General features: G+C 46.6%; 1 protein-coding gene across 6 annotated transcripts in view; it reads left to right on the top strand.

Annotated features, from left to right (window-relative positions):
- The window catches only part of HEG1 (heart development protein with EGF like domains 1), a 59,410-nt gene that overhangs the window by 31,661 nt on the left and 13,491 nt on the right, over window positions 1-14,258 (top strand). For 5 of the 6 annotated variants that reach the window (XM_055718420.1, XM_055718421.1, XM_055718419.1 and 2 more), the window contains 8 exons: window positions 64-363; window positions 900-1,241; window positions 2,247-3,611; window positions 5,839-5,958; window positions 7,628-7,722; window positions 9,039-9,097; window positions 9,522-9,682; window positions 11,426-11,560. In XM_055718420.1, the coding sequence (XP_055574395.1) occupies window positions 64-363; window positions 900-1,241; window positions 2,247-3,611; window positions 5,839-5,958; window positions 7,628-7,722; window positions 9,039-9,097; window positions 9,522-9,682; window positions 11,426-11,560 (2,577 nt within the window). Of the gene's footprint in view, window positions 1-63; window positions 364-899; window positions 1,242-2,246; window positions 3,612-5,838; window positions 5,959-6,008; window positions 7,594-7,627; window positions 7,723-9,038; window positions 9,098-9,521; window positions 9,683-11,425; window positions 11,561-14,258 lie in introns of those variants that run through there. The other variant, XM_055718423.1, reaches the window with a different exon arrangement.

Genomic DNA, 14,258 nt, shown 5'->3' with positions numbered 1-14,258 from the left:
ATTAATATACAAAATAAGTATTTTTTGTATATATCTATGTATATCTCTGCTTTGCAATTCCAGAGAGAGGAAGAAGAGTTTCTGGTGTTCCTACTGAGACCGTGTATGTCTCGACCACACTCTCCAGCCACAAGAAGGAGACATCTCAGGCTGTAGCTAGCCGTGGCACGTGGGGCACAACGGCAGAAAGCCCCATGTCTCACCCAGACACAGCAGAGGAGTCCCACACCGGCCCCCTCCTGTCCTCCACGGCATGGCCTGGAGTGGGACATGTCTCGTCTGGCCGAGCAGGGTACCCAGAGCCCAAGGTCACCATTTCATCCAGGGTCTCTACCTACTTCTTAGCCACCAGCGAACCTTCCAGTGAGTTTTTCTGAACTCTGCGATGGCATTTGAATTTGAAAAAACCCCACTGCCTCTCCCTTCCCCTCTTCCGTGGGGCTGCTATGACTGCCAACACGTGTCAGAGCTGTTGTGGGTGTTGTGGGGAGAATTTGTAAGTGGTGGTGATTCTGCTCCTTGGAGTTGTGTAACTACAGCTGTTGATGCTTAACAAAAACTCTCAGGAATGCGATGTGTAGCTTCTTGCTGTAGGACACATATACTACCTGCCTGTGTTGGGGCAATAATTATAAATAACATAAATATGCCATTATGACTCTAATGGTACTGATTGTCCTTCTGTATTTGGACAGTCCTGTTTCTTTGGAGTAGGCTTTGTGTGTTAAATCCATATTTAAGGTGATAGATATATGAGATCTACTTAATCTGTATTTAATCCGTGTTTATCTGCACAATGTTATTGATATGCATATGCAAACAGAACTATTGTAGGGCTCACAAGTGCTCTCTGCTCTGAGATGATAAAATCAGATGCCTGCTTTTCAATCCCATTCCAGCCGTGGGCAGCAGCCACCACTCCCTAAGCAGCTTGAGTGCCAAGGAAAGTGTGTCCAGCCCCGTCACTGGTCCTGCATACGGTACATCCACATCTGCCGGTGGTGTGGAGAGGATGCTGCACTCGGTGTCGGACGATGCGCTGGCTGGTGCCATGGAGCACTCCACTTCCTACGCTGAAACTGCCAGCTCTCCTGCGTCAGCTCGGCTGGTGGCCGTGGAGCAGAGTGGGACAGCAAATGCCTCTGCCAGCAGTGTGGGCTTCACGGGCTTTGCGACAGAGACGCTCTTCACACATTCTTCCAAGATACCCACTGACTCTTCTTTCCAGAACGATCTCACAGGTAAGCTCATGTCTGCCAGTGTACGCTGCGGGGCGCGGGGAAGTTCACTTTGTCCTGCGTATAATTACCTGTGTTGCGTACATAGTTCTCCTTCATTAGTACATGCAATGCCACCTGCAGGTTCACTCAGGAGAATGTTTTCATCAAAGAACTCAAAGCCAAACCCCACTTAGCTGGAAAATCGTTCCAGAAGGGAACCCATGAACCCAAACAGGGATGCTCTCCTGTTTTGATGGCCACATTATTTTTTTGCATCCCAACTGGTTTCTTTTGGGTTATGCTTTCACGAGTGTTTCACGATGACCTAAGTCAATTGTAGAATTAACATTTTCAATACCCTGGTTTTTACTTTTAAAGGTTACTGAACTTAGCTGTACATCTGAAATTTGTATTATAATATGTAAGATTTGCTGCACCTTTTATGCTGAATGATCTGAATTTTTGGCAGACTGATGTGCTAGTTGTTTAGGATTTCCTGACTGCAAAGTTTTCAATCATGAGTTCATGATAAACTGCAAATTAACATAATGTAATAATTTCATCCTGCAGAGGCATGAAGTTCGCTGTGTCTAAAAACAAATTGACTGAATAAGTCGGATGTTCTTTAGTTGGGAACGGAGTATAAGAGGGAGGGGATATAAGTTTTCTAAATTATGAGTGATAAAAAGAACAGATGGGTTTTCCTGCTTAGCTTGCCACAAAATATCATGGAATGGTAGGTGCTCAATCACGTTAGAAAAGCAATACTGGAAGAACAGTATTTTAGAAACCTACATGTTTCATGGGAGCCTTGTGTCTATCCGAGTTTACCAATTTAGAATCTAGTAAGGAGTGCAGAAGACTCCTAATTGGATACCATGCTTGGATGGTGCTCCAAATTTTGAGAAGAGCACAGGCCAATTCACAGACAGAGTGTTTCATGTATTTAGCAAGTGATTTTAATACGACATCTAAATACTTTCATATTACTTTGTCTTTCTAATACATTTTGTCCTTTTACTCCAGGCTTTTCAAGTAGCCATCAGCCAGTCAGTAGTGTCGATGCTGAGAAAAGGACCTCGGTTTCTCATACGGATGGCACGTACATTTCAACCACATATACCAGAGGAGGAGAAAGGACCCTCCTATCTATCTCGAATAGCAGCACCTCTGCTGAGTCCTCAGAAAGTTCCACCTTTTTTACTGAAATTTCCAATCCTTCTGATTCATCAAAATCTTCTGTGGCACAGGGCAGGAGGGGCAATGTATCCAGTGATGGCAGTTTCATGGAACCATCTACAGAGCCATTGCTGGTACACTCTTCCAAACTGTTGACTTCTGCTTCTGCAGGCAGCGTACAAAACACAACTCTCTTCAACACTGACTCTGAGTTGCTGACCACTAGCCCGTCATCTCTGTCTTCATCGGCACTTCCAGCCTCTTCCTCACTCTCGTTGCTGCATCACTTGCCGTCATCAACACCACCACCAACTGATCTGTTTACATCATCAGAACCATCTGAGCCGTTCTCGCCCTCTGTGTTGGCATCTTCACCCCCTCTGCAGGCTTTGTCATCCTCCTTGCCCACTTCCTCATCGCTTTCCCCATCTTATTCATTAGCATCTTTATTGCCCCTGTTTTCATCACCAACATCCATCTCGCAGTCCAATGATAGTGATCAAGCAAGCACCTCTGTAGCTACAGCTGTGGTCAGGCAGGTGCCCTCCACAGCTGCCGTGGCTGGGAGCTCGCCCAGAGGGACCAACAAACACAATGTCATGCGTCAGCCCCAAAATAGCACCACCTTCACCTCCTCTGGCTCTTCTTTCCCTACGGTGCCCATGGAACAGCTTGGTGGACGCATTGTATCCATGTCCACTCCTGCGACTGTAAAGGAGACTGCCTCTCTGGGAGCCACCACTGCCCAGGGGGGCAGCTTCGGGAAAGCAACGCCACTGCTCACCATGGCCAGCGATGCCTCACGGTCTGGACCAACGGAGGCACCCCTTAGTTCCTCACCAAGTGCAACAAACCACAGCATCATTGTCCCTGCAGTGGCACAGACCACGGTGAAACCTCCTGTGCTGACAACGGCGGCCAGTCACCAGCCAACCTCAGGTGATGCTAGCACTGTGAAAGACCACAGTGCTCAAACACCCACTGCCACGAAGCACATGTATACCACTGGTGAAAGCACAGAAGCTGTGGATCCCACCACTGCAAGGCCTCATAAAGTCACTGAGGAAAACACCCCTGTTACGAGTTCTTCTGAAGCCCCTGCAACCAGCAAGACCACTGTGACCACTGTAACTACTTTGGCTGCTACCAAACCAACCACCATTCCTCCATCAAGCAGCACGACTGGGCTGAGGATGTCATCTCCAGCAACAGGTAACATGTCTAATGGCACTCATCAGTCGTGGGGCCAGGGATGAGGGGGGCAGGAGTGCCTGGCTCCCCCTTCTAGGGTCTTTAAAGGGTTATGTATGTATGTATGTATGTATGACAGGTCTGTTGTCAGCAGCGTTTGAGGATAAGAGCTCGGTCTCCATGTTGATATTTTTAAGAGTTTAACAACCAAGCTGAACTTCTCGAAGAGGGTGAACGTTTTGGTGAGCGTTTCTGATCGAAACTTTAAGCTGAAATTTGAGATTTTTAAGAAAATAAAGCTGCCCTTCTAGGTAAATGTAGGATGCATTTTGTGCTTGTTGATCGATTGACAATATCAACTGATATTGATCGATATCTATCTTATTCATGAGGAAAGAAGGTTGGCCAGCACTTGATGTTTCTGTCGGAACACCTTCTGTTATTACAACCTATGGTCATTTTCTCCCCACTAAATAATCTCCTACTCAAGGGCCTGTTGCTTCTCCTGGTAGGCTATGTATCATAGTCCCGATGAGTGTGTTGTTACAATCATTTACTACCACTGCCAGGCTCCTTATCTTCTCAAGTAAATGTATTGACTGAAGTTTTATATTAATGGGAATTGACTGTGTGTTTAAAGTTCAGGAGCCTGGCCCTTCTGCCACTGTGGGATATTGTGAGTGCTAATTGCATTAATGTCAGTGAAATACTGGCAACAGTATATATTACATCCAATAATTAAATATTTAAAGGTTATTTCTCAGGCTAATTTGCTTTAATTCTAGCTATGGCTTCTTGCAAAAAAAAAAAATATCACTGTAGGGTAATGCATTTCTTTAATAGAAAAAATAAGGTAACATATCCTTTATTCACACTTTTGCCAAGTTACTCTTTCCTTTAAATACTGAGGTTTGCCATTTACCAGAATGCAAAAGATCCTTCTGCTGCCTTGGACATGGTGCTTTGTACGTAGGTGCTCACTGCCATGAGAGAAGAAGCTGCCCTGGGTCCCCCCCACTGTACAAAACTCAAACTGAAGGACAGCAAAGTGAAAGCCAATGTCTTAAAATATGCCCACTCATTTCTGGCTGCTTGGATCAGAGACATGAAATCTTCTCACTGATGCTGAGGCAGCTGTGCCAAGCTGGTGGAGACATGGAGATTGCATCAAATGGTGTGTCCCAATGTGGAGCTCGGCTCGGGACTGTCTGGTCTGCGCCGTCAGAAATGCACACGTGGGTTTGGCTCGGGCACTTTGTGCTTTGCCTGCAAAGCCCATCCTTCCTGCCTCTGCTGCAGTGCTTCGCTGCAGCCACAGAATAGGGACGGGTGGTGTGTGAGCTGCCTTGCTGGCCTTGTGGTGCCTTGTCGACAACAAGTCCACAGTCCTGCCTACAGTCTGCCCTTGCACACACATGTGACATGTGCTTGTGCTTGTGAATCATAAACACAGCAAGAGAAGCATTTTTGAGCAGGACATGGTTGGTTTTTTTTTTTTCAAAGGGATGTATTGGCTATCTTCTCCAGAATTTGTAGTTTGAGTTGGCTAATCTATGAAGTATTCGAGCCTACAGTCATTAATTCCCAGATACCCTGTATTTCACAGTGGGTGTCTGCTCCACAAGCCCTTGCTCACCCAGAGGGAAGGGCATTATGAGCGGTGGCACAGACAGATATTGCTGCTGTGGCTGTCCCCAACCTAGCACTGAGAAAGCTGCAGCTCTGGTAAAGGAGGTGACAGCAGCCAGGGCTGTCTCCACCATTACTGGGTAACCTACAGACTGCACCAGTGTTCAAGCATTAGCTTTGGATCATGGAAACAATGTTTGGGTGAAAAGGACAGGACTTTGGTGAAGTAGCTTGTGCTCCCGTGTCTAGCTCTGGCTGTCAAGGTCCCTTCTTCGGTCTCTCCATCCATAACTGTAGGGTTGTTTGTCTGTGAAAAGCACCCTGAGATCTGCAGAGAAGCAGTGCTGTAGACAAGCTGAGTGTTCATATTAACATGGATCAACACTGGATCCCAAGGGCTTTTGAATGAATATTCAAGAGAATGTGATTTCTATTTATTCTTTTGGCTCTGACAGAATAATTAAGAACAGGATAAACAGTAAGTGCAAATAATGCAATGAAACATCTGATAATGCTCAGCAGGTCACAGAAGAGAGGCCAAGCTGACCTTTTTTAGCCCAACAACTGATGATTTTTATGATTCTTTAACTATAGTCTCATTTTTTTTCTGCTTTTATAGATGTTGATAAATGTCTTTCCAACCCTTGTCCTGCGCTGGCCACCTGCAACAACACCCGTGGCTCCTATATCTGTCAGTGTCCTCTTGGATATGAGCTGGAAAAAGGAAAGTGCAATTTAGGTAAGAAAACGAAAGTGCAATTTAGGTAAGAAAACGAAAGTGCAATTTAGGTAAGAAAACAAAAGTGAAAAACCAGGGGAGAAAAAGATGGAAATAATTATCTGTAATCTTCTAAAATAAATTAACCTCTGCTCAGACTAGTTCAGGGGCTTAATGTTCCTCCCAACCACCACTTCTAATGAGAGCCTTTTGCTGTTTATACCAGTGCAGGGTCTAACGCCTGTCGTGTTGGGCTGCCCTGGGGAGCAGGCTCATAGCTGCGGGTTTCTTAAAAACATAGCAACAGAGCGGTGGGGCCAGGCTGGTTAGTGAAGGACAGATGTGCCTCCTCTGTTCCTGATGTGTCTTACAGCCCCCCAAAAGCAGTTCATTGTAGCTCCCAGCCCTGCAAACCTGGGCGACAGCGCTTGGCTTGGGATGTGAGTGAGGCCATTGTGTAGCCTGGCTTCGGAGGGATCAGCCATGTGCAGAAAATTAAGCAGCCGTGAAAGCCTTTGTGAGATCAAGGTCTTGTTTCGTACCTTCTAGCATTTTTCATGTGGCACAGTTATTAGTTGGATCTCAGGTTCTGAACCCCTCCTTTCTGTGAGAGGATTCTCAATCTCAAGGATTTACAATGTCCCATTGTAAAGGGAAATTTGTTTTGCTTGAGTTCCTTCTGACCCTTAATCAGCAAGGATTACAGGCATGGAAATTTTGCTAAGGAAACATGGGTGAGGTGTCTCTGAAGGGTGTTTTGAAACATTTCTTTGAATTGGAATGTGTCAGCTTCTAACTTAGAGTTGTTTTGATTATGCCTTGAACCGGGATACGGGCAGACTATGTAAATACTGTGAAGGTAATTCTCATCTTATTCTTACCCAGAGTTGTTACATTAGATCTCTCTGATGTAAAATTTGTGGTGAAGATAGGCTCTGTGGATGGGAAAAAATGGGAAAGAATTGGAGGCTTTGTAATGTCATCTGCAACCATATTTATTTTGCTGGTGGAACATAAAACTGGAGACCTGAGTTCTCATTTCCACCAAGTATCTCATGACACTTAATACAAGATTTAGGGTTATTATCTCTCTGAGTCTGGATAACTCAGATTATTGCATTCTGCTGCCGTGAATCTAATATAAATCTAAGCATGGAAAAATGCATCTTTTGGATCTCTTTTCAGATGTCGTTGCTCATTCTGTCCAACAATTTGAAAAAATGAAAATGTCCTTTCTGCAGTGCTTTATTTTGACTTGCTGATTTGCTTTCCTTCCATTGCAGGGAGGGGTGAGAGATTGGATGCATTGACCCCAAAATATTATAAATAGCTTTGGTACCTGAAACTGTCTTGTTACTAAATCTACCCCTCTCTCTGTGTGTTCAGGGGTCCTTTTAAAGTAGCCTGTGTTTCTATGTGAAATGTGTGAATGCTGTGGTGAAATGCTGGCTGTTCAGCACCATTGAGCTCTGGAATTTGACTGGGGCTGTGGGAACATCACAGCAGCTTTTTGGAAAAATCCCAAGTCTGGGACTTTGCTTTACTGGGGCAGTGACTCTCAGACATGAGTTTTCTGTCCTCTGCGTGAAGGGGTTTTCCAGGCAGTCTCTCATGTAAGGCAGATGAAACCACAGCTACACACGGCACAGACACGTGTGTTCTGACTAAGTTGTCTTATTCTCCTTTTCAGTAAGAATATTTATTGGCCAGGTCCCTCTGAAGCTTAATATTACCCATGGGAAGTACACAGAGCTCCCCCACATCGAGGGCGAAATCTTGGCGATGGTGAGTGTCATTGCTGGGGCTTTGGCGACGCTGATGGGACGGGTCCCCTTTGCTCCTCCTGCAGTTGTCATGGGAAGCCATGAGACTGTAGCAATGAGACTGTAGCATGGATTTAGCTGTCCATCAAATCATCGAATCACCCTGGTCTGGTGTAAGTAGGATTGGTGAGATGTATGCTTTTAAATCTCATCACACTTCTCTTCCCTGTCCCGCCCAGGCTGTCAAGACTGCAGTGGAGAGATTTGGCTCCTGTGGGTCTTAAGACAGCATATCTGCCCAGAAAACTGTGAAGCCCTTTTCATTGTGTGGCTGGGTTCACGCTTCTGTAGCCTCCATCCTCTCCTAGTGTCTCCTGGCTGCATTGCCTTTTCCAGACCTTGAAGGGGCATTAGTGCTCCTCCAAGGTCAAGCATTAAAACAGTAACCCTGGGCTTTATCCTTCACCAGTAAATCTCACAGGTGCTGGGACGGGTTGAACTGCGGCTAGTGCCACCTTGCTCTTAGTCAAACCCCATGGGATGAAGCACAGCAGCAGCACCCACCCAAACATACCTTCCTCTTAGTGGTGGAGTTTCCCAGCCATGCTGCCACAAACATGTGGCCCTCGATCAGCTGAAAGCAAGTGCTGGGTGAGCTGGTGGCTTCCCCAGATGCTGTGCCATCACCTGCTCCAAAAAGACCCCTGGGATGGGGATGTACATCTCTGTGCATTTTTTAGCCAGATCATTGCATGTGTGAGTCCACCCTGTTAGCAGGTCCTGGGCTGGCTGCAGTTCAGCCCAGCTCTTTTTGGGGTAGGTGATTTGGAGATGTCGCCAAAGGATGGGGGAGTTCGAGTGAGTCACCTTGATGCTGCCTGCATGGTTTGTGCTGGGGAGTGAACACAAACAACTGCCTGGATCCAGCGGGAGGGAGGCTCTTTGGAAGATGTGCAGTCTCTGAGGGTGCCGCTTTGAGCACAGCCTCACACGGGGCTCTCTCCCTGCTGGCTCCTGGCTCACCCTCAGCCTTTGTGGTTGTTGCACAGTGGGGCCCCAGGCAGATGCTCATGTCACAATGGCCAGATCTTCATTCCTGTCCAAGACTGCACGGTGCTGATTTTAGCCGTCCCTTGCTGACAGCAGGACGGCGCATCTTCCTTATCGAACAGATGAACTGCTGGACACTCAGAGCCCCCTCGGCCTCAGCAGACAGCTCTGGCAAATGAAGGGGATGGTGTCAGTGACCCAGAAGGGCCATCCTGTGCTACATCCTGCTGGGCTGCCTCCCTCCGTCATCCTCTGGGGCTCTAACAGCTGCTCTCTCCTTCCTTGCAGCTCAATGCATCGCTGTCGGGCTTGCCGGGGTACCACCACTCCACAGTTAAGGTGACCAGGTAAGGCTAAGGCTACCACGGGAAAGTGAGAAACTTGAGCGTTCGGGATATTCAACGTGAGATCCACTTTCTCCATTCTGAGTCAGTGCTGGGCTTGATCAATCCAGCCTGGTGGTGGCACAGAGCATGGGGAATGCCAGACCATCTTGTCTGGCTCTCCCAGCATCCTCCTCCTGGCCTGAGTGCCTTGGGGATAGGCTTGTGAGCTGCCCAGGAAGGATTTATGGCTGGTTTCAAAGTGAGATACCAGCATCCTTCCAGCCCCAAATTTCCCTCTCTGTGTGCAAGTTTGTCCTGTTTTTAAGGTCTGTTACAACGCACGGCTGTTTCGCTTGTGTTAATGAGAGTCCTATGTATAAAGTGCTAACGATGACATCAGACTGACCTGTGGTACTCAGGGCTGTTTTGTTTTGTTTTCTGTTAGGGAGACAAATTTTGTGCATGTTTCAGTGCAATCCACGTTCTCTTTAGCGTCCAACGTGACATTCTATGATGTTGTCAGCAGTGTGAAAAGCTACATTCGAGCTTGCAAATCCCCCACTGAAGCCTGCCAGTTCATCTCCAGCCTGAAACCACTCCACAGAGGTAAATAGTGTCTGGAGGGACTGGGCCAGGAGGGGAAAGGGATGTTTTATTTGGCTGCTTTTATAACAGGGAGAAAGATTTTGATGTTCGGAAAAACCCCTCTGAATCTTTTTTATCCTATTTAAATGGGATTCATCTTAGGAGCCTTGCAGTACAAAAGGGATGCAGACATTGAACCTTATCTTTTCCACATGTGTGAGAGATCTGCCTCTCTGAAAACATCACACAGCACAGGATTAGAGACATTGTAGGGCAGCCTTTCATCTCTGGGAAGCGACACCGGGCCCTGGCCAGATCAAAAAACCTTAAGTCTTAATTCTACACATGTGGCCGGGAGCCGGGGAATCGGCGTGAAAGCCAAGAGTCACCCCCCCCCGTACAGTTGATCAGAGCTACTGGAGGCTTCTGCGGGGAGCCCCGTGCTCCTGCCTGCCCAATTTCAGTGTTGCAGGGTGTAAAAACAGTTCACAATCGAGAGCTTTCGATTTCTGTACCCAGTCCTCTACCAGCCAAAGGGGAACATGGGTGCAGCGCAGAGACACTTGTGGAAACACGAGTGTTGTGCAGGACCTTCTCCAGGTGGACCCCATCGGTGGTGGTGGCCCTGTGCCCTGCACCTCCCAGTCCTTGTTTCCAAGGGAACAGTAGAGATTTAGCCATGAGAGGTACCAGCAGGATACTGGGAGTGAGCACCCCTGAAAGATGGGCTCCTGCAAGGAACCTTCTGCATGTGGAGCTCTGTGACTTTGGCATGTGAGGCTTCAAGGTTTGGCTTTGAGAATGAAGGGCAGCAGCGCTTAGCCTGAATGTAGTGGGAACCCCATTGGATCATTTTAGCAAAGTAAACATGAAGATGAGAATTTTATACGTGTTTTTATTTTAACATGCCGTATTTTAAAGCCACACTCCACCATGGATTGAATTTATCTGTTTTGGTAGACCAGCTTAGATTATATCTAGCTGTTACCTCTGACACGATGCTTCTGGTGACGTCTGCTTCTCACTTGCAATAAGCAGTATAAGAAACAAATTATGTTCTTGTGTAATTATGTAAAAGACGTCAGATAAAAAAAGAAAAAAAGATGAATCCAGCAGGGGGAGGTTTATAAAAGGTGAGTGCCAGATAAGTGACAGATTTTCCATAAAATCCTATTCCTCATAAATATTTTTTCATTTGTTCATTCCATTTAGTCTGACCTCCCAGTAAAAAATGTAAATTCAGTGACACAATTTCCATCATTTATCCACGGTTTTGCTGTATGCTCGTTGCACAAATCTCACTTTCTAAAATAAAACACTGCTTCGAAGTAAGGTAAATGAAAGGACAAATTATTTCTTTGAAAAATGAAAAAATCCAGTGCTTAATATTGAAATGGAAAATAAAATTGTTTTGGGCAGAGCAAAATATTTTGCTTGATATAAACTTAAAAATTGGTTTGTTGAACTGTCTTGGGGATGAATATTTTTCAGCTTGGCCAAACCAAATTTTTCTTTTTAATTTCCTGCCTCTGAGCTGAAACATTTATTTGCCCCCCTGTTTGCCTGTACAAATGGCAGTAGATAGGCAAGAAATGGTGACATAGTGTAACATTGACTGTCTCCTAATGGAAAAAATATTATTAAAAAAAAAGGGGGGGGGACTAAAGCAGCCCATGAGCTGAACGTGATGCCTGGGGAAAGCAAATGAGCATAAGGCTGGGTTCAGAGAGAATCACGCTGATGTTGGCCGCCTCTTCCCTACAGTTGGCAGCTTGTGCAAGCAGAAAGACCCTGAGTGCGACAAGGAAACTTCTGAATGCACCGACTTTGATGGAGTCGCACTCTGCCAGTGCAAAAGTGGGTACTTCAAATACAACAAGATGGACCACTCCTGCAGAGGTATTACTCTTTATGCAGGGTATTTTGCCTGAATTTTGCTTCAACTTTTTTTTTCCAGTGGAAATGAGTGTGTGTGTGTGCGCGCGTATCACTGTGCGTGCAAGAAGCACCATATTATGAATAAATATTAGCAGCTCAAGTTTCTTTTATTTAGTTAGGGGACTTTTCAGCAGACACTGAAGATACAGTCTCTCCCTAGGAAAAATATTATCTCTTTCTGGAGCACGCTGTGAGTCACAGTGATTGAGAAGAGGGAGAAAGGGGCCTGACAGCTTTGGGCTCCAGTTCAGTGGCACAGAGCAGAGATGACGTGTGTCTTTGCCTGTTTTGATTTTGTCTGAACTCTCAGCGAACTTAGGAGAAGTGCTTTAAACTCACAAGCTTATACTAATATATCATCAATATTTTAAAAATAAGTATCTGAAAATTATTATGAATTTATTCTTCTTCTGTGTTCCTAATAAATTTTAAGCTTAATGGTTATATTATTTTTTAGCTACTCCTCAGATCATGAAATCTGTTTTTACTGCATTTTAAACAAGGTCTTTGTCTGCTTGCCAGTGGTCAAAATGACTTCTGTAGGATCAGGGTGTCCATCCCCTAGTTCCAGCAGCTGTTGTAGGGCTTCCGAAGAAATGTGGTTTTCAGATGACATATCAATAAGAATTGCAGTAGTGGTTATATATTGCTTCTGGCAGTGTCTGCTGGGTTGCAGTTGAAATAGGAGGACATGCTTTCTTCATTCCAAATCTGATCAGAGAGTGAGAAAAATGTGCCTGGAAATAACTCATGTGCTGCAGGCTCTGGGATGGACATCTTAGAAATGGGCATCTCTAGGTTCCAGGTCATGGTCCTGCCTCTGGGATGGTCCTTCCTCTCCTCTGCTCTGTGGCTGCAGGCAAAACCTTTCTTCTCCTATGTGTTTTCCTTCCCTGCCCTCATCTTGTATGTTGGGACAAGGATTTCTGTTAGGAAATACTGACTATCCACACTGACCCTTGAGAGACAGAGAAGGGCTTATTGTAGAGAGTGGGGAGCTGAGCTGAAACCTGAGAGGCTTTTGCCCAGTTCTTGCTCCGTCATCAACTCTGGGGACCCAGCACAAGTTACTCTGTTTTTCTTGTTCATGTCTCTTGCCAAACAGTGTTGTGATGATAAATAGCTGAAAGGCTGTGGGGCGCTCAGATGTGATGGGTGCAGAGGGCTAAGAGATCTAACATCTTGTACATGTGGTTACTTGCTACTTACAGGTCTTGTTTGCTATGCAAAATATAAAAAACCCTATCTGCACAGGGTAAGGGCTCAGTTCCACCTTCAGCTTGCTGCTGCCAGTGGAAACATCTTACTGACCAGCCTCAGAGTGTCTGAGGGACACGTTTGATGCGGGATTTAGGCGGCAGTGCAGTGGCATGAGGGTAGCACCAACAGCATGGTGCCACGTACCATGGCAAGGTAACAGATTTTCAGCATCACTTTGTACCCATCTGGGTAAGCCAGGTGGTTGGGATTTTTAAAGGCTTTTTCAAAAGCCAGGCTATGGCCCTCATTTGATATTTAGGGCTATTTTCTGATAAATATAGCACACAATATGCCAGCCTCTTTGAAAATCTCTGCCCTCTTAGTGACTAAACAGGAATCAAGGTCTCCTGAGCATCCGACCCTCATTGTGGGTTGTGAAAATGTGGTGTGGTAACTCCAATTATAGTATTTGCAAAGAGGGAAATGGCTATTGTGCTGCCCTGTCCGGTCTACCCCGTGGGAAGGCGGGTGCGGCTGGGAGAGCGGCTGGGAGAGCCACTGGGGCACGAGGCATTGGCCACCCTGACCCCAGGGATTGTTCCGTCCTGCCTGGCAGTGTCTGTCCCCTGGAGCATGCTCAAAAAAGCATCCGCAGCACAAAGGGAGGTTGGGGTCTCTGAGCCACAGGAGTTTTGACATGTTCGCCACGGTACCTCTCAGTGTGCAGTTAGGTTGTCTCTGGGTCGTTGCTGGTTTTCAACCTTCCTGGTATCTTCAGGGAAACGGTGGCAAAGCCAATGTGCCAGCTTTTCAAGGGCATGCTATTTCTGGAGCAAAGCAAGGAGCAGCAAAGCAGGTTTCTAAAGAGACCCTTGAGTCTGTTTTGGAAAGGCAAAGAAATCCCAAGTAGAAAAGCACAACTTGATAGCTTTGCTTGGCCCCTGACACTTAAGCCTTTCCTCTGTTCCCTGCTCATGTTTGAAAGCTTGCTGAGTGAGTGTGACAGCACAAGCTCTCCTGGGAGCATGTTCAAAGGAGCAGGAAAGATGCCAGAGGAGAAAGCAAAGTGGCAGGAAAAGGCAGGGTGAGGAGAGGAAAAAAGATGAGCATTGCGTGTTTAAGACAGAGAGATGCATGTTCAGGATCTTGTTTTTCCTCTGTGTTGCCCCATAGCCTCCTGGCCCGAGAGCTTTGTGCCAGTGGGGTCCCAGGGCTGCCCCTGCCCCAGGCACGGCTCCACACAGGGTGTACGTGTCTACACACGTTACTGGGCTGGGGCTGAGGGGTGAGATTAGGCTGGGCTCCAGCATCTGCCTGCAGGCTCCCCCAGGCCTTCCCAACGTGCAGGCGGCAGGCTGGGGCTGGGGTACATGGGGCTGGGGTACATGGGGCTGCTGTGCTCAGCAGAGAAGGCATCTGCAGTGAGCTGTCAAGTTGATGCCTCCTCCCCTTCACTGCA

This window comes from Falco cherrug, chromosome 8 (genome assembly GCF_023634085.1).
Source record: "Falco cherrug isolate bFalChe1 chromosome 8, bFalChe1.pri, whole genome shotgun sequence".
Taxonomy (NCBI): domain Eukaryota; kingdom Metazoa; phylum Chordata; class Aves; order Falconiformes; family Falconidae; genus Falco; species Falco cherrug.
This window is presented reverse-complemented; position numbering and strand designations above follow the sequence as displayed.